Source organism: Gracilinanus agilis, chromosome 3 (assembly GCF_016433145.1).
Source record: "Gracilinanus agilis isolate LMUSP501 chromosome 3, AgileGrace, whole genome shotgun sequence".
NCBI classification, from domain to species: domain Eukaryota; kingdom Metazoa; phylum Chordata; class Mammalia; order Didelphimorphia; family Didelphidae; genus Gracilinanus; species Gracilinanus agilis.
The window spans coordinates 659376903-659396593 of record NC_058132.1 but is presented as its reverse complement, the minus strand read 5'-3'; the positions used below and the strand labels follow the sequence as shown (position 1 = coordinate 659396593).

Below are 19691 nucleotides of genomic sequence, written 5' to 3'. Positions count from 1 at the left end.
GGAGATCCAATCCGAACCAAGAAAGGAGCCCCCAGACCTGGAGAGGGGAGGGAGGACGGATGGGGAATGGCAGGATTCTGGGAAGGGAGACGGGAGCAGCCAAATGGGGACTTTGTTTTATCCGAGGCCTCTTCCTGAGAAGAGCGTGGCACGCCTGGGCCTGAGTTTTAGGAGTGTAGACATGGCAGCCTGGGCAGAATGCAGAGAGACCATGTCCCGGCCAAAGGTGGTGAGGCTGACTGGAAAAAGGACCAGGCCGGGGCCTGGGGAGACCGAGACACAAGTCAAATGGGAGCCCTGGCCCAGGACAGTGCCGTCGCCCTCTGGCCTGATGGGGCCACGTTGGAAGGCCCTGGGGAGCTCCGAGGGACTGGGTGAGCGCCCCCTCCAGAGGTCCTGTAGCCCCCGCAGTGACTAGTGGAGCAGCGCTGCACTGACTGCTGCTGGCCAGGAGATGTCACCCTCTCACTCAGGGGCCTCCTTCACTCTACAAGTCCAGGGGCAGAAGGTGTGCTGAGCCCTATGCCTGGCACATAGTAGGTGCCATCAGCACGTGAGCTCTAATGGTCATTTTACCAGCTTGTACTTGGTTTCTCTTAGGCCCAAGGCATATGTGCATAAACAGATTTTATTGAAATTCTTGTGTAAGCACAGATGTTTGACATTATACCTGCCTTACCTTGCTCTGACATATTAAAAAGTTGTAATCGTTAAAGGAAATTAGAATAATTTATTAGACTAGCCTTGAAAGAGATTTCTTTTTATGCCCTTTTTTTTTACCCTTAAATGTTTAACATTAATATTTGCAAAAGAATTCATCTTCCCAGTACTTGGAGATGAGGGGAGGCTCGATAATTCATAAAAAGTCACTTAGCATCGGAGGGCTTTGAAGAAAACCAGACTGACCTTAGCAGTCAACTCGGACATCTTTATTGTGTCCATTGAGTCTAATGAGGCTGAATCAGCAAACTGTCCCTCTGGGAACCATCAGGAAGCGTATATACATATATGTCTTTTTCCTCCCTTTGAAAATACATCAGTTGAAGACATTTAATTCAATTAAATACTATATTTTGTAAATTAATAATAATTAGGAGTTTGTGCATATATGATTTTAGAAAAATGTTTTGGCTAACTTGTTTTTATTTTTTAATGTGTAAGATTCAGGCCATTAAAAATAAACTGCTCAGTTTATATAGTAGGATGAAATTTTGAAAATGTTAGAGTTATATAACATTTGGGAAACAAACATTACATGATACACAGAGGAAATTTGAATTGCAATGTGCTTAAATTGTAAACTATAACTGAATTCCCTGTTCTCGGGTTATGATACATAAAAGTTAATAAGAGGAAAAATGTTATATACAATATTACTTCATTGGGTATTTGCTTCAAAATGGGAAGAGCTTTTTTCCCCTAATAATTAAACTGTGGCCCTAGAGTTCAAATGTAACACACAAACATTTTAAGCACATGATCTAATTATGGAGGAAGAACAAATCATTAAATGTATTTCTAAACTCTTTATGCCAGGCAAAATAAACCATAGCTGATACTTTTGAAAGAATTATACTAGAAAGCATCAAAATTAGAAAGCTGAAACAGATTAAATGAATGTTTTTTAGAATTGTAAGTTTGCTTAATCTACTGTTTCTCAAATTGGGGGTTTGAACCCCTCAGAGACACTGATAGGGAGGATTAAGATCCCAAAGCCTACTTGCCCTGGGCCCCAGGCATCCTTTCAGTGGTTATTTGTAGAGTTCATGCACAAAGGGAGTTGAGTTGTCTTTTCCATCCCATCTGGTACTGGTGACCACAGTGTCATTCTACACTGGCCCCCATGATTGTTGCCCCTCTTCTCTCACCTCCAGGCCTCTTCATTGCTTGTCTCTCATTGCCGGAATGTTCTCCCTCTTCTTGTCCTTGTCCCCCTGTTCCCTGGCTTGCTTTATGACTTTGTTCAAACCCCCTTTTATGGATTAATTTATTTCGAATATTTTTCCATGGTTACATGATTCATGATTTTTTGCTTCCCTCTTGCTTCCCACCTCCCTGAGCTGACAAGCAGTTCCTCTGGGTTATCCATGTATCATTGTTCAAAACCTATTTCCATTTATTCATATTTGCAGCGGAGTGACCTTTTAATGCCAAAAACCCAGTCACACCCCCATTGAACCACGTGATCAATCCTATGTTTTTCTTCTGCATTTCTGCTCCCACAGTTCTTACTCTGGATGTGGATACATTCTTTCTCATAAGTCCCTCCTGATTGTCCTGGGTCATTGCATTGCTGCTAGTAGCAAAGTCAGTTACATTCGATTGTGCTACAATGTATCAGTCTCTGTGTACAATGTTTGCCTGGTTCTGCTCCTTTCACTCTGCATCAGTTCCTGGAGGTCTTTCTAGTTCACATGGAATTCCTCCAGTTCTTTATTCCTTTCAGCACAATAGTATTCCATCACCATTAGATACCACAATTTATTCAGCCTTTCCCCAATTGATGGACACCCCTCACTTTCCAGTTTTTTGCCACCACAAAGAGCATGGCTATAAATATTTTTGTACATATATTTCCCCCTAATATCTCTTTGAGGTACAAACCCAGCAGTGGTATGGCTGGATCAAAGAGCAGGCATTCTTTTAAAGCCCTTTGGGCATAATTCCAAATTGCCCTCCAGAATGGTTGGACCAATCCACAACTCCACCAGCAGCTTTTTAGTGTCCCAATTTCGCCACATCCCCTCCAACATCACTTCCCTTTGCTGCCATATTGACCAGTCTACTAGATATAAGGTGGTACCTCAGCGTTGTTTTGATTTGCGTTTCTCTAATTATGAGAGATTTAGAACACTTTTTTATGTGCTTATTGATAGTTTTGATTTCTTTATTTGAAAACTGCCTATTCATGTCCCTTGCCCATTTATCAATTGGGGAATGGCTTGATTTTTTTTTTTTTGTACATTTGACTTAGCTCCTTATAAATTTAAGAAATTAGACCTCTGTCAGAGATTTTTGTTATATTTTTTCCCAATTTGTTGCTTCCCTTCTAATTCTGATTACGTTGGTTTTGTTTGTACAACCCCTTTTAATTTAATATAATCACAGTCATTCATTTTACATTTTGTAATGTTCTCTATCTTTTTCTTGGAATTAAATTCTTTCCTTTCCCACAGATCTGACAGGTATACTATTCTATGTTCACCTAATTTACTTATAATTTCCCTCTTTATATTTAAGTCATTTGCCCATTTTGAATTTATCTTAGTAGAGAGTGTAAGATGTTGATTTAAACCTAATTTTTCCCGTATTGTTTTCCAATTTTTCACAGCAGTTTTTCCCAGATAGTGGTTTCTTGTCCCCAAAGCATGGATCTTTGGGTTTATCATGTACTAGCTTGCTGAGGTCATTTACTCCAAGTCTATTCCACTGATCCTCCCTTCTGTCTCTTAGCCAGTACCATATTGTTTTGATGACTGCTGCTTTATAGTACAGTTAAGATCTGGTACAGCTAGGCCCACCTTCCTTCACATTTTTTTTCATTATTTCCCTTGATATTCTTGATCTTTTGTTCTTCTAAATGAAATTTATCATAATTTTTTCTAATTCTAAAAAAAATTTCTTGGTAGTTTGATAGGTATGGCACTGAATAAGTAGATTAATTTGGGTAGGATTGTTATTTTTATTATATTAGCTTGTCCTATCCATGAGCAATGAATGTTTTTCCAATTATTTAGATCTAGTTTTAATTGTGTGGAAAGTGTTTTGTAGTTGTGTTCATATAATTCCTGTATTTGTCTTGGCAGATAGATTCCTAAATATTTTATGTTGTCTAGAGCAGTGATGGGCAAACTATGGCTGGCAGGCCAGATGTGGCCCCCTGAAATGTTCTGTCCCCTGCATGACATTATTCCTAATCTGACGAATACAATGAGTAGGATACAATACAATGAAACTTGGAAAGAGTTGCCTTAGAAACAGACTGACAGATGAACATTTTCTTTCCTTTGGCCCCTCTTTAAAAAGTTTGCCCATCACTGGTCTAGAGTGATTTTTAGTGGAATCAAACCTCACCTTCTGCAGGAAGCCCTTCTTGGTCTTCTCCTGCCCCAATCACCTTCCATGTTCACTCTCCCTCTCTTTGATATATGGAGATACTTGCATGTGTTGGCCCAGTTTTGAAGTGGGTTTGAGAGATCCTTAGAATGAGACTGAAGTCAGCTTCTGGCAGGAGCCTGCTCCCAGCAGCCTGTCGCTGCCTAAGCTGGCGCCGCCCCGGGGAGTGCAAGGGCCTGATGGTGACTGTGGTGCAGGCGAGCACCTTGAGGGCAGGGACCCATGCCTCGCCTTTCCTGTGTCCCAAATCAGTGCCTGTTGACTTCCTTGTGCCTTTCCGATGCCATGTGGCATCAGTTTCTTCTTGGCTAGCTTATTCTTACTCTGTCCAAGGGCACGATGCCATGAAAACTTCCTCTTTCTCTGTTCTCTTCAGTATTCTTTGTCTCATTCATTCCCACGAAGTCAATCTTAACATCTAGGTAGACAGTTTTCAAATTTCATCTCTTCAGACCTACATTTCAAACTGCCTCCCCAGTGGCAGCTCAGACTGACTTTGTCCAAAACTGAATTTTTCTTCCATTTTAAATAGAAGCTACTCTTTTCTGTTTACTCCTCTATTTCTGCCTGTGAAACCACCATTTCCCATGTTCAAAACCCCTGGCTTCATTGTGGTTTCTTCCTTCTCCCTTGCCTCCTACATCAAATAAGTTTCTAAATCCCATAAATTGTTACTTATTTAGAGTCTTTAAGTACTGATAATTTTGTCAATGTGTTTATACCAGAACTCCAAGAACTTTATCAATACCAGTCCCTAGTTTGGGGAAAAGAGTTTGAGGAGTTGATGTGACCATCCTTCTGATGATGAACCTCTCTAAACACAGCTAGTCTGGCCCTGCCAATGGCTGGTGAGCTTTGCCTGAGCCTGGGCCCTGCATTGTGTTTGATAGCTATCTCCCACCCTTCTTTTCCAGGAAGACAGACAGACGTCATGGCAGGTCCAGCAGAAGTTCCATATTTCTTGTAGCCATCCACACTTTTGGATTCCTCTTTCTGCTGCCCTATTGGGGCCATCCTTGCCACTCACCTGTCAGGGCCTGCTACTTCCCTCTCCTTCCTTCCACCTGTCTTGCCGGATGAATTTTTTTTGATCCAACTCCCCCAGACCTCAGAATAGTTCCCTATTGCTGACCACTTAGCTTGGTGTAGGATTCGGTGCCAGCCTCACTTCATAGTTTCAGTGCAAACACAATGGCTCTGCAGATTCCATAGAGCCCTTCACTTTCCTGCCTTTTGTTCTAGTGTTTATGTAAGTTAGGGTGCATTTATTAAACCCCTACTGTGTGCCAGGCATTGTGCCAAGTACTGGGGGTACAAAGGCCAAAGCCAGCCTTGCGACATTCCCAAGGGTCACTGCTTTCCAGAGGACTTGTCTCTCCCTAGTTTCCTCTCAGCAGCTGGTCTCTTTGCGTTGATTGTATATTTGTTTAGGACCTCGTTGTATCCCCCCAGGGGTCTGGCATCCCCAGTATGTGGCACACAGTGGTAGCTGCTTTACAGATTTTTGTTGATTAAATTCTGTTCAGTTGTGTTTCTGCTGGCCTTCCCTTTTGGACCACAGATACCGTTAGCAAGAGTTGGGGCTTATTTAGGTTAAAGAATTAGTGTGAATTAAAAGAATCGAGAGAATTACAACATTTTAAAATTAATATCAGTGGTTTTTTTACTGTAGAAACTTTGTGTTGCTCCTCTTGATATTATAATTTGTAATTAAAAGTAATTTCCTTTCTAATTCTTGAGTACTTGTACTGTTTTCTTTGTAGATTCTTTCCTTTTAGTGCCTTGCAGACGTGATGGCAGCTATTTCCTTAATAAAATGATGCCATACTTGCCCTTAACTACTAGAATTTCTTTTGTTTTGTGTTCTCTAGTGGTCCTATGCTTTAGAGAAGCCTAATACTGGCAGTATATTCAATATTGCTTGGTCGATTGATGGCACTCAGATTGCTGGCGCTTGTGGAAATGGACAGGTGGTTTTTGCCCATGTGGTGGAGCAGCGTTGGGAGTGGAAGAACTTTGAAGTCACCTTGACCAAAAGGAGGACCATGCAGGTACGAGCTCAGAATCACTTGGAGCTGTTGGCTGTTGGATTACTGAACTGCTCCAAGATGTTGGTCTTAACACTGAAAGCTTCAGAACTTGGGCCAAGGCAGTGAGCGGTGGTGGCTCTGGAGGACAGGAAGGGCTCATGCAGATACTGTGAAGGCACCTCATTGTTTAAAAAAAAAAGGGATTAGCAAAATTCCTATATGAAAAGATTGGTGTAGTTCACAAAACAGACTGATTTCTACAAAACTGTGTCAATTAAAATTTTGTACAAGCAATTACATTTTTAATGTACTCTACCTGCACGTTAAAAATGTAATTCTTTTAATAAAGTTTGGATGTGTACATGATTTATATGCTTGCTTACTCTGCTCATGTCTGCCAGTCATGGCACTTTCACAATAGTGGTGCTCTTCTTTCTTACAAGTTATTCATATGAATAGATGATTAACCTACTCACCCTCCCTCCCTGCCCCTGCCCCTGCTCTCCTCCCCTGGCCCCTGATACGTGTCCTCAATGGCCCTTGCCCTTTCACTGTGGTACTCTCACTATGGTGGGATAGGCACAATAGGCAGACTCTGCCCCTCAGAGGGCTCCCTGGTCCAAAATGATTTATTTCCCTCCCTCTCCCTTCCTTCAGGACTCTCATTCCCTCTGTAGAGCTGTTTCAGCTTGAGGTTAAGAGAAAGCATACAAATGAATTCAAACTAGGTTCCAAATGGCTTTTGAACTTTCTAAATAGACTTTTAGTTTTATAAAAGGATGCATGTTAATAAAAATCTCTAAATGGTGGAATTTCAGACAATATACCGAAATAAAGAGAAGAAATTGGGGTAGTATAAGGTAAGATATTTTTGGCGAAGAGAGCCGTTTGAAGATCTCTTTGTCCAGCCTCGTATTTTGCCCCTAGGTCTAGGTTTGCTACCTTCTTTTCTCCCATTGATTCTCTAAAAGTCCCAAGATGTATTGGCAGATGATTCTGCACTGGGCAGTGGGGAGGGACCTGAAGGGCAGGGGCTCTCAGCCTTAGGGAGATTAGAAGTGCCCACATTTCCTCTTAAACTCTCACCTCAGGGTTTACAACTTAAGCAAGTAATGGCCAGATAAATCCAGGTGCTGGGAGAATGCCTTCAGGAGAGCAGAGATTATTAGCTCTCTTTTGTAAGCAAAATATATGACTATTTCAATTGTAAAGAATTTTTTTTATAGTTAAAAGGACAGTACCTTACAAATAATAGGTTGCTTTAAAAGTGCTTGCTAAAACAAGTTGAATTGCTGATTAAAGATATTCATAAGTGGAGCAGCTGAGTAGCTCAGTGGATTGAGACCCCAGCCTAGAGTCGGGAGGCCTCAGACACTTCCCAGCTGTGTGACCCTGGACAAGTCACTTGACCCCCATTGCCTAGCCCTTACCACTCTTCTGCCTTGGAGCCAATACACAGTATTGACTCCAAGATGGAAGGTGAGGGTTTTAAAAAAAAAGATATTCATAAACAAATACAATTTGGTACTTTTATCACTAATTTTCAACTGTTAATAGTCATGACTGGTTTTCATTAGGCTTCAGTAAATATAGCCAGCCCTCAGTCTTCCTTGATTTGCTGAGGCCTGTCTACATCTCAGTCTCGAAGCTATCTCCGACCAGTGTTAAAATCCCTGAACTTCTTCTCTTTTACAGGCTTTTTACTTCAGGCGTTTTCCATCTTTTTTGTGTCCTGGACCTCTTGCGCAGTTAGTTTGGTGAAACCTGTGGAACCCTTCTCAGAACAATATTTTTAATGCATAAAATAAAATAAGTGGGATGGCAAAGGAAGACAGAAATTTGTGAAATTTAAAATGTATTTGTTCCCCAATCTAAATTCACAGACTACCAGAGATATGTCCCTGATTAAGAATTGCTTTAAGAAAGCCTTAATGACCACAGTTTCTATCACTCTATCAGCTGGTACTCGACACTCTTTCACTCTAAGTGCCCAGTCCTCTTCTATCCCTTAGCACAAGGAAGAAACTGGCTTTTTGTCCTGTGTGGTTTAGCCAAAGCCAGAAGAGAGACCCTTTGGTCAGGATGAATCCTTTTTACTGTCATTTTCCCATCAGTAACATTTTACTTTGAATGGAGAAGGATCTGTCTCTTCTATTGTGGATTTGGCTTCTAAGTGGTCACCGATTAATTTCTTCCCCCCCCCCCCCCCCCTTTAAACCTTTACTTTCTATTTTAGTAACAACTCTTAAGACAGAAGGGCAAGGGCTGGGCAAATGGGGTAAGAGACTTGCCAAGGGTCAAATAGGTAGGAAGTGTCTGAGGTCAGATTTGAATCCAGGTCCTCTTGGCTCCAGGCCTGGCACTCTACCTTGCTTGCTAAACCTCTCAAACCCTTTAAGTTTTAAAGGGTTAATAATATTTTTTTCCCAAAAAATACCATTTAAAAAACATTCAAGCAGGATTTGGTGTGCTTTGTAAAAAGAGAGATAATGTGGTTTCTCCATAATATAAGAATTCCCAGGTCCTTTGTGTCGTATCCTTTGATGACATCCCAAAGTATAATGTTGGCTTTTTTCCCTAAGAGGAGCACTACTTTGGGGATGCTTTTCCCCCTTGTGATCAGTAATGACTGCTAGCCCAGTCAGCCTGGGTAGTCTTTCAGGGTCCTATGTTTGTATTGCTTGTTTTTTATTGCTCCTTCCCTATTGGATTTCCTCATGTTCTGAAAGGATAAATTTCCAATTATCGAAGTCATTTAAAGTTTTTCCCCATCTTCCAATCAATTGTAAATCCTTCCTAATTCATTCTGTTTGACTCATTTAGGTTCGTAATGTTCTTAATGACGCAGTGGACTTATTGGAATTCCGTGATCGGGTCATCAAGGCATCTTTGAACTATGGACACTTGGTTGTTTCAACGTCTCTTCAATGTTATGTGTTCTCGTAAGCATCTTGGATTTCTTACTAATCTTAAGTGTTATTTCCAATTAACTATCTGAAACATAGTTAAGTTGCCAGTACTTTTTAAAGATAAAATGGCACTATTGTAATCATCTTAATACTTTTATAAATGGAAAAGAATAATACTTGTCTTATTCCTGAGGCTCACATAGCATATATACATACAAATCTCATCTCAGAACCAAGCGAGAACTCCAGCCACCTCAGCTTTGGCCTTTGCTGTCTAAAGATAGACATGCATCTGGTGCCACATGCCCAGGGATGTGGCTTGGGTAGCCTTGGCCCCCAGAAGCTGAGGAGAGGAAGAGCAAGCTAGCAGAGCCTCATCTACCCAGGATTCACCTTTCCCTCCCATGAGGAAGAAGCAGAGCAGCCACGAAACTCGATTTTCCACAAGTCAGAGGACCGCACAGAGTTGAGGGGACATGAGGAGACCAAAGAGGAGCCCCAGACCAACTCCTTCCCTCACCGGCGTCTTGGGGCTGAGTTTTCTGACTCCAGACCTCCTGCTCATCCTACCCTACAACTTCTTCCCAACAACCAATGCTGGAGTGCCTGCCGGACCTCGGGCTCTGGGCTGCAGAGGTATACGGTGAGAGGCTTCTAGAGCCTGGGGCACGGCTGGGCCGCAGAGGAGAAAACCTAAGAATTGTACAAAACTGAATGCCAAGCTATTCTGAGGGGAGGCGACGAATGGACACCTTCTGATCCAGAAAGACCTCCATGGAGCTGAGTCCTGACGGGAATGAGCAGGCGAGGACAGAGCAGCCTTCAAAGGAATGTCCTGGGGGTGGGGGGAAATAGCCAGCGGGCTTGTTCAGCCGTCATGTGGAGGCCAAACACAAGAGTCTAGTCATGATAACTCGCATTTTTACCAGTGAGGGTTACAAAGCACTTTACATATTCTCTTGTTTGATCCACACTACCTTCCTGTGAACTGCTAGCATCCTCATTTTACACATGCCTGAGGTTAAGATAGTTCAGGTAACTTCCCTAGATCACACAGCTAGGAAATGTTTGAGGCAAGATTTGAACTCAGGTCTTAAAGTAGTGACCTGACCAAACTTATACTTGAGGAATATTGATTTGGTGTTTCTACAGAAAATAAAATTCAGAGGGTAAAAATGTTCCTTCATTTAAAAAACGAAAATTGAAATTATATATTAAGTAAATGATTACATGAATTTAGAGTGGAAAAACATTTAATTTCCCCCATTTTGTTATATAATTTCTCTAATAGCTATTTATCCCAAGGAAATTCCATATCCTGCCAACTCCCTTGGCCAGCAATTGAGGTCAACATTGGGTACGATGTAATATATAGGAAAGAGCTATGGATTTGGAATTAAAGACCTCAAGTATTGTCCTCCCTCTGCTATCTACTAGCTATGGGAACTTGGACAAGATTCTTTGCCTCGATGGGCTTCAGTTTCCTAAGTGAAAAAAGAGATTAGACCAAATGACCCCTAACATCTCTTTCAGCTCCAAGTCCAGGAATCGGTGTCTGGCACCTAATAGACACTTCTCTATGCTTGTTGACCCTGCAGCTGTATGGCCAGGAATGGGCTTGATCAGGGGAGTTGGATGCAGATAAAAATGGTGTCCACCAAGCCCTCCGTAAGGATCCCAAGTGGGACACGTCGACATAGAAAGCCACATGCTAATACTATCTACGTTTTATTTTTGTTCACTTTGTTAAGTATTTCTCAATTTGGTTTGAGCCACACTCAGGAGTGTTGTGGGCTGCTCGTGGTCCTCGGGCCATGGGGTTAAAAGGTCTTGGCTAGATGATTGGATGCATTTGGAACTGGTTGAATGTCTTGACACGTAGAATGGTTATTAATAGTTCCATGAAAGCTGGGAAGGAGCTGCTCAGTTTAATGCCCCCCCCCCCAAATCTGTGGCTCTGTGCTCCACCCTGCCCTCTTAAAGAGTTTTATCAATGATTTGCATAAAGACCTATTTGATAGTTTTTCAGCTGACACAAATCTGGGAGAGATGGCTTGATGATCATCTTGGCAGGCTTGAACATTAAGTTAATTGAATAAGACTAAATTTTGTAGGGATGTATGTGTGTGTACACATCCACATACATTTTGTAGGGATATACATGTATATATCCTTATAAGATTTAATCTATTTTTATTATTATCTTATCATTAATAACATATTTCTTTTATATGTATATATAGTCAAGAAATCATTGCATCATAGATTTAGAGCTGGAAGGGACCACAGAATCCAACTTCTTCATTTTCCAAATGAGGAAACTGAGGCATGAGGCATTAAATGGCTGTCTAGGGCCTCCTAGCTCAGGAACTCATAGAAGTACCTGGTGTAGAATTCCAATCTCGGCTTCCTGTCTCCAGGCCCAGGGTACTATGTACTCTCCATTCTGAGTTATATGAGAGGTGCTGTTATTGGAATGAAAAACATTGCCTCCAGACTGCCTCTCAGTGCTTCGTGAGTTTTGAGATGTCCTTTGATTCACATCCTGATTCTCTGCAACTTAACTGAGATAAATGGAGTAAGAAGGACTATTATTTCTTTATTAAACTACAGTAAAACTTTGTGCAGGGATTGCTTTTTCAGGTTGTATATAAAAATGCTCTCCTCCTGCTACTTTTATGGTCGTGATCATTTTGTTGTTGGTTAGAAGTAAAAGTAACAGAAGTTTTAGGTGCTCATTAGTAGCTTTTATAAACAGAGAAAAGAAAGTGGCTTCAAAAATGATAGCTATTAGGTAAATTTTTGAAATACTTGTTTTACTTATTAGTGTATTTTCTCTATATTTCGCCATTCTCTTTGGTCAGATTGCCTGTGTCTAGAACTGGCTGGTTTTTAAATTTTTGTTCATGAATCTCAAATCGTTTAAATTTTATGTACAAATCACTTAAATAATTTTACACAGCCTATTTGTTTGTCATAGTTGGTTTCCAAATCAAGCATGGAATGAAAGCAGACTGTCCATTAAAAAATAACTTGTAGGGGGGCAGCTGGGTAGCTCAGTGGATTGAGTGTCAGGCCTAGAGACAGGAAGTCCTAGGTTCAAATCTGGCCTTAGACACTTCCCAGCTGTGTGATCCTGGGCAAGTCACTTGACCCCCATTGCCCACCCTTACCACTCTTCCACCATGGAGCCAATACTCAGAAGTTAAGGGTTTTAAAAAAAATAACTTGTAGACTTATGTTCCGATTGTTTCTTATTTCCTAGAATGTGTTAGGATGAAAACTCTTCGTTTGAACAGAGGATGGTTATCATCACCAAAGAATTTTTAGTTAGTACACAGTGCTAAATGGTGCTGGACAAAGTACGAAGTGGATTAAATAAGCAAAGTCATTGCCCTTAAGAAGTTTTACTATGGGGGTTTTGAGGATAGCTGTTTTCTAAGAATGGGATTGAGGCCTGTTTAAAAAACTGAAATTCCAATGTGCAACCAAAAGCACTGCAATTTTAACTCTCTCTCAAAATACTCTATTACTTCAACATGCCAGAAACAGTTTTACAAAATAGGAACATATGGAAAACATCTAATTGAATTATTTGATTATTAGTTAATTGTTTTATGTTTTTGAAATGTTAACAAACATTTTCTTTCTCTTTTAGTACAAAGAACTGGAATACACCACTTATATTTGACCTGAAAGAAGGAACCGTTAGCTTAATTCTGCAGGCTGAAAGGTAGTTTGCTTATTTTAATATTTGTTCATTCAGATTTGGGTTATAATATGCATGTTCTCAGCATTCTTCTCAGACAATTTGGTTCTTTGATGCTAGAACCAAAGGAAAAACAACATATAGTTTTAAGAGTCCTAATTAAATTTCACAGGCTGCTTTTTCATATTTTTCCTTATGGAGGTTTTCCTAGCTGGAATGTTTTCAAATGAGAAGAAAATGAACTTGGAGCTTTTTGCCTTTGCTTTTGACATCTCACATTAGAAAAGAGAGTGATTTCATTTAGTTAGCTGGTTATTTTGGTAAAAGCTTAAAATAATATACCACGAAACAGAAAATACACAGAATAAGCAATCATGTTTTATTTTAAACTATATATTGTGTATTTTCCACTCTATTTGCTTTTTTAAAACATCCCAATTCAGGATCTGTTTAAACTTAGAAATACCAAGAAAAAAAATACTTTTCTTCAGAGATCAGCTTCCCTAGTCAAGAAAATATGCTTTCTATGTTATTGTATACTATAACCTCTAATTTACGTGGGACTTCCAAAGTCCTATCTAATGTGAATCCATTGTTGCTCTTAAACAATCCATAGATGTTTATTGGAGTCGGAGGTCATGACCTAGACACCCTCCTTTCACCTGAGGGGATCAGTCACCCTGGGCTGCTGGGAAAAGGCCTTCATGAACAAATTCATGAGCTGGAAAAAAATTCATGAACAAAAATATTTGACTCCTGGAATTCTTCACCCACTGGGGTACAGATGTTCCCTCCTCCACCTCATGGGAATCACCAGGCTAAGAAGAAAGACTCATGGGGCACTTCTAGAGGTGCTGCAGCGTATTCTCACTGCAGGGAACTAGTTGGCAAAGGCATGGAGATGGAAACGAGGACAGGTTCATGACTAGGGGAGCGATGGGGCTTCAGAGAAGTTCCTCATATGGGAGCAGACTAGTGGGAGGAATGGGCCCAGAGTGTTGAATGAGCTGGCTGCGGTACATCCAGTGGAATTAAAATAAAGAAATGCCTTTACCTGGAAATGTCACGGATGTGGAGATGATGAGAAATTCAGTTCACATGAACAAACCTTAATGACAGAAGCAAAAATGAAACGTTTTCTCCTCAAAGAATTTGTATTCTTCCATTGCGTAGAACTTGTATGTATTTGTGGACTTTAGTAGTAGTCAGCTAAATAGTCTCTACAACATCTTATATTGTAACATTGTTAGACTTTTGAACAGAAATTGGTTTCCCTTTTGTGGGATGGCATAGCGATCGCCTCAAACCCCAGAGGATGACAGGACTTTGTCAGTGATATCTAGAATTGCTCCAGAAAGAGATGAACAATTCATACAGGAAAAACTAATGGATAGACGGGCCTTTGGTTCAGATCATGACCTCGAATTGGCGGTCAATCCTGTGACATTTCGGTCCTGGTCCCAGGCTCGCTGTTTCAGTGCTGGGAGGTGAGAGCTGCTTGTGTTCACAGACAGCATGATGAAGGAATCTGAATCCTCCAAGCAAATGCTCTGCTCAGAAACCGTTGGGAGAAAAAGCCTGCTGCTCCCCATGATCCGAGCAGTCTGTCTTGGTTTTTCTGCAGCTGGACTTTGCAGACTGACTGCCCGTCTTTCACCTCCAGGCCCTCAGTAGGCCGTCCCTGTCCTGTCTCCACAGCCATGCACAGCCCTCGGGATAGGCTGTACCCCCTAAGGCCCCAAATAGGGGGCATCTTTTTCATTGTCTTCATTGCCCAGGACTCAGCACAGCAATGAATAGGTATTTAATAAATGCTTGTGATTTGGAGTATAGACTCTAGAGAAGGGAACAGTACAGTATAACTCTGGCCTGACTGAATTGAGGGGCCTTGCATGCCAGGCTAAGGAGGCTTCACGCAGAAGAAGGGAAACCAGGAAAGGGCTGTGAACATGGAGATGGCGTGAGCAGACACTGCATGAAGAAGGTTTGAGTGGCAGTGATGTGCGGGGCAGACCAGAGGGAGGTCATCCTTGTGGAAGGAAGTTATTGCAGCAGCCATAAAGGAAAGAAAAGTTAGGGTTAACAGGAGAACAAGATTAGGTTTTAGAAATCAAGGGAGCAGAGACTATCCAGAAGGAAAGAGCGGTAAGTCAGGTACCATTGAGAAAGAGGATGAGGCCGCAAGAGAAGACATCGGAGCGAATTGCCATTGCTAACTCCAGCTACTCCTCCTCATTTCAAAGCAGCAAAAAAGAGATCCAAATGGTGTAAAAGAACAACATCCCAAGAGAAGTTTGCGAAATTAATCTGTCCATTTTTGTATTTGCAGGCATTTTCTTCTTGTGGATGGAGGAGGCATCTACTTGTACTCTTATGAAGGAAGATTCATTTCCTCACCAAAATTTCCAGGAATGAGAACAGATATTCTGAATGCCCAGACAGTATCTTTAAGTAATGATACTATAGCAATAAAAGACAAAGCGGATGAGAAAAGTATGTATATTTTCATAGTTTGCTCACGTTCAAGTAACTTTCATGCAAATGTGTTGTTTCTATTGAAGAATTATTTCTTGTATTCCAAGGACCTCGGCTTCCATCCGTATGTGTACCCACTCAGATTGTAGACACTTCATAGCTTAGTGAGTATTGGTTGAGTAAGAGTTGCTTTGTCCGCCCTTTCTCTAAATTTAGCTCTGTTGGACCTTGAACAGTAGGCCTGCAGATCATCCTCATTCCCATGTTCAAAGCTTTCCTGCTTGGTAGAATCTACATTGGATTATTTTCCAAAAATATCCTCAAGTTCCTACTCGAGTCAGAGGCTGATAATATTCCTCATTTTGGCTCGAATAAATTAATTTTCAAATTTAGATGTTTATATTCCAACTTTTTAACTAAAATTGAGTTGGATTAGAACAAAGATTATAAATCATTGATCCATTGCCAGCCTTGGTATGGTGGTAACCAAAGATTGAAGAAGGCTCTTCTAGCACTCCAAGTGCTGGTAAATTCCTTCAGATTGGAAAGAGAAGTTTAGGGCCTGGCAATGGACAGTAATTCTCAGAGAGACGGTCATTCCTATTTGGCCTTGAATGGGTTGGTACTTAAATATACAAATGGGTTTTATATTGGCTAAATACCTAGGGAGTTTGAAGTGTAGTAAAACAATTTTATAAAGGGCCTCACTATAGCAGAGTTGGTTTATTGTAGATGTGACTGTTAGTACAGCAGAGAAAGTGTGTCACAGGAATGTTCATCTGGTCAGCCAAGCTGGCATTAGAAAAGGGTTCTCAAATAGAATGCTAAAACTGGGCTACAGAGCTCTGACTCTAGAAAGAGTTATAAGTGCCCTGTTATGGCCATCTACAGCCCCCTGCATAGCTCACTCCATGCCATGAAGAGAGAGCATCACTTCACATACTCATAAAAAGCACCACCTGGAGTTGTCCTCCATCTTTCTATTTTAAGAGGAAGTTAGGGATCTCTAAGTGGGCTGGTTTTGACATTCTTGATAATCGTCAGAGTTTGTAGAAATCGGCATACATAAGAACAAATGAAAACTGTGCCTAGGGAGCCCAAAGAATCACACTCTCTTGGAGAGGACATCAGAGACAACATAATCTATCATGTGCCTGAGCAGAAAGTCCCTCTCTAACATACCTGACAGATTATCATCCATCCATATCTGAAGATGCTCCTCTGAGCCTCTTCCCTTTGGGATAGGTCTACTTATTAGGAAAGTTTCCTGACCTCAAGCCTAAATTTGCTTCTTTGCATCTTCCCCTCTTTGCTCATGGTTCTGCCAGCTTGGGCCAAGGGCAACAAATCTAATCCCTCTTCCATATGACTTGCCCTTGGAGACGACTTTCATGTGCCTTTGGAGTCTTCTCTCTGAGCTTTAGGTCAGTCACCGTACCATCTGGCTGTGCTTCTCTGGATTCTCTTCAATGAAGTTCAATATAGGTTCTTAAAAACATGGTGCCAGACCTTAACACAGTTCTCCAGATATCGTCCACCTAAAGCAGAGTATATTGTGAACACGACCTCCCTGATCCTGAACTTTCTACCTCTTAGCATGCAGCCTGAGCACACATTCTCTCTCTCGGCTGCCTCTTCACACCCTTGAAACAAAACGAGTTTGCAGGCTACTAACTCCCAGACCAACCATCTAGTGGCTCCTCTTATCCTGGACTTGGGAAGTTTATTTTAAAAGAAAAAAACTCAAACCCAAATGCAAGCTTTCCTTTATATCCCTATGAAATATTAGATTCAGCCCTGTATTTTGGCCTATCAAGTCCTTTTTGGATCCTGACTGTCATACAGTGTGTAGCTATCTGAGAAGCAGGCCAGTCATGCCCTTATCTAAGTCATGGGTAGAAATGTGAAACAACACGGGGCCAAACACCATTCCCTGGGCACTCCAGCGGAAACTTTCTAAGTTAGCATCGAACAATTAATGTGATTACACTTTGGGCCAGAGCATTCCACTATCTGGTTTCAAATCCACCCAAATGTACTTCTTGACTGTCATCAGATTGTAATATACTTCAAGTGGCAAGGAGGAGTTCTTTCTGTCACTAGTGACCCTCCTGGCATCATCCCCCAGGAGGAGGCAGCCCCCTTCTCTTCCCCTTTGGTCAGTGAATCACTTGTATTTTGATGGCACTCTAGACTTTTTGAAGCTCTTTACTATCTCATGCCTCATTTGATACTACTACTGACACTACTTTTTTGACCCTGGGCAAGTCACTTAATCAACCCGGACCTCAGTTTCTTTTTCTATAAAATGAGAAAGTTAGACCAGCTGACCTCTCAGAGCCCTCCACCTTGAGGTACATTATCCTATTAAACAGATCCTTAATGAACATTGAGAAGTGCCATCAAAAATAGATTGGGCCAGACTAACCTAATGAATCTGCAGGTCTTTTCCTGGGTAAATTGCTAATTAGCCACTTTTCCTGTATCTGGTTCTGGCTTTAGTCTCTGTGGTTTTGATATTTTTATAAATTACTTTGATGAAGGCAAAAGATATATTTATAATGTTTACAAATGACATGAATTTTTATGTGGCATGGTAAATAGGGTGCCACTACTCAAGTCAGAAAGACCAGAGTTCAGATCTTGCCCCTGGAATATGTTGTTTTGGTGACATTGACCTTTTAGATTTCAGTGTCACGGGCAACTTTGTAAGACCATAGTTTCAAAAAGGTTGCTGATCTGTATTGATGAAGGGAGTTTCTACATTGGAGGTTTCCTCCACTGATAAAATCTCATCTGGATTCCCCCTTCAGGGAGAGAGAGAGAGAGAGAGAGACAGAGAGACAGAGAGAGACAGAGAGAGACAGAGAGAGAGACAGAGAGAGAGAGACAGAGACAGAGACAGAAGAAACAAAAGAAACAATGAGCTGAATTTAGAAAGATAAATTATTATACAATACGTACAAAGTCTTCTGTAGGGTTCAAAATGTACAGATGGGGGACACCTGATAAGTTCCAAATTCATGAGAAAAAGCCCTGAAGTTTTGGTGGCATGCCAGTGCAATATAATCTTGCTGGGTGTTGTGAAAGCCCCAAAGCAGATGTTATTTGGATTGACTGTGCCCTTCCTCGGCCCAGAGGGCAAGAAGTTTACACTTCTTTGTCCTTCATTGATGTTGGCGCTTTCCCAGGGATCCTTCAGATGTGCAGGCGGGATTTCATCTCAGTCTCTTAGCCTTAAGGATAGTGCAAAGGAACATTTAGTTGTTAGGTTTCTTCCTAGGTCTTTTGCCACAGTCCAGTCTCACGTTGTCCATATGCTTATATCCTCTGTGCTTTTTGTCCCAACAACTGTCTGGGAAAACTGGGAAATATTTAACAAGTAAATAGAAATGTGGTAAACATAGATACTGTTAACGAGTGATTTTCTAAACCAGATTGAGCCCAGAGGGGTCCTTATGCATGGGTGAGAGCCTGCCATTTCCCTTTGAGTTTGACACCCACCCCCTGCTAGCGCTTCACCTGATCCTCACATGGCATGGGTTCTAGGCCTTCCACTGTTAGTCGTCATTGGAGATCAATTACAGCTTGTCCATGTCTTTCCTAAAGTGTGGCTCTAGAACCAGACGGTTTTCCGTCAGCACCTTGATCAAGACAGAGAACACCGATGCTTTCACCCCTCCTCGTTCCAGACACTTTTCCTGCTTGTACAGTCAAGGCTCTCTTAGCCTCTTGGCTGCCAGGCCATTCCATGGACCCAGCTGTTGTTGAGCTATGAGCACCCCCATTCTGTACTTGGGAAACTGATTTTTAAACCTTCGGTGTAGAACTTTATCTCATGGAAGCTGCCTGCCATTTTAGCCCTTCAAGATGGTTTTGGATCCTCTACCATTCTGGTTTGTAACTCTTCCTCTGCTTGGTGTTTCTCATACCGTCGATACCTGTGGCCTTGTTGAAGTCATTGCTAAAAACATGGGGTAGCCCCCAGCCACAGAGAGCTCTTTGGAGCCTCATCCAGCCTAGACTTCTCCGCTGCATCCTGTCTCCAGATACGGCACCGTCTGTCCCACTTACTCACTTCTGCCTCCGTGCCATTCAGTCCAGCTCCAGGACGTTTGAGGTCCTGCCTCTGTTCTCAGATCAATGGCCGTCTTGTCCTAATCTCTCCTCTTCCAGGGGGTGAGACGAGAGCCCAGCAAGATGAAGTGGTGGCGGTTAAGGTCAGCTCAGATAGCTCTGAAGTGCTGGGGCCACGATTTGAGCCTTGTTCACAGAGTGTAAATCAGCACACGCCTCACTACTTTTCTGTATCTATGCTAGGCCAACCCACTCTCTCCTAATACTTATTCAGCCAGATGTACCATGTACTCATCCACCAAGAGTCAGTATGGATTAGTGGAGAGGTCAGGAAGTCCTGGGTTCAGATTCCATCCCGAGTCATCGCTGGGTGAG

The 19691-nt window shown here is 41.7% G+C and overlaps 1 protein-coding gene across 1 annotated transcript in view; it reads left to right on the top strand.

Annotated features, from left to right (window-relative positions):
• IFT80 (intraflagellar transport 80) overlaps nucleotides 1-19691 on the top strand; it is a 102730-nt gene that overhangs the window by 60263 nt on the left and 22776 nt on the right. Inside the window, exons 9-12 of the mRNA XM_044667702.1 lie at nucleotides 5988-6167; nucleotides 8970-9088; nucleotides 12714-12788; nucleotides 15094-15257. Of these exons, the coding sequence (XP_044523637.1) occupies nucleotides 5988-6167; nucleotides 8970-9088; nucleotides 12714-12788; nucleotides 15094-15257 (538 nt within the window). The remainder of the gene's footprint in view (nucleotides 1-5987; nucleotides 6168-8969; nucleotides 9089-12713; nucleotides 12789-15093; nucleotides 15258-19691) is intronic.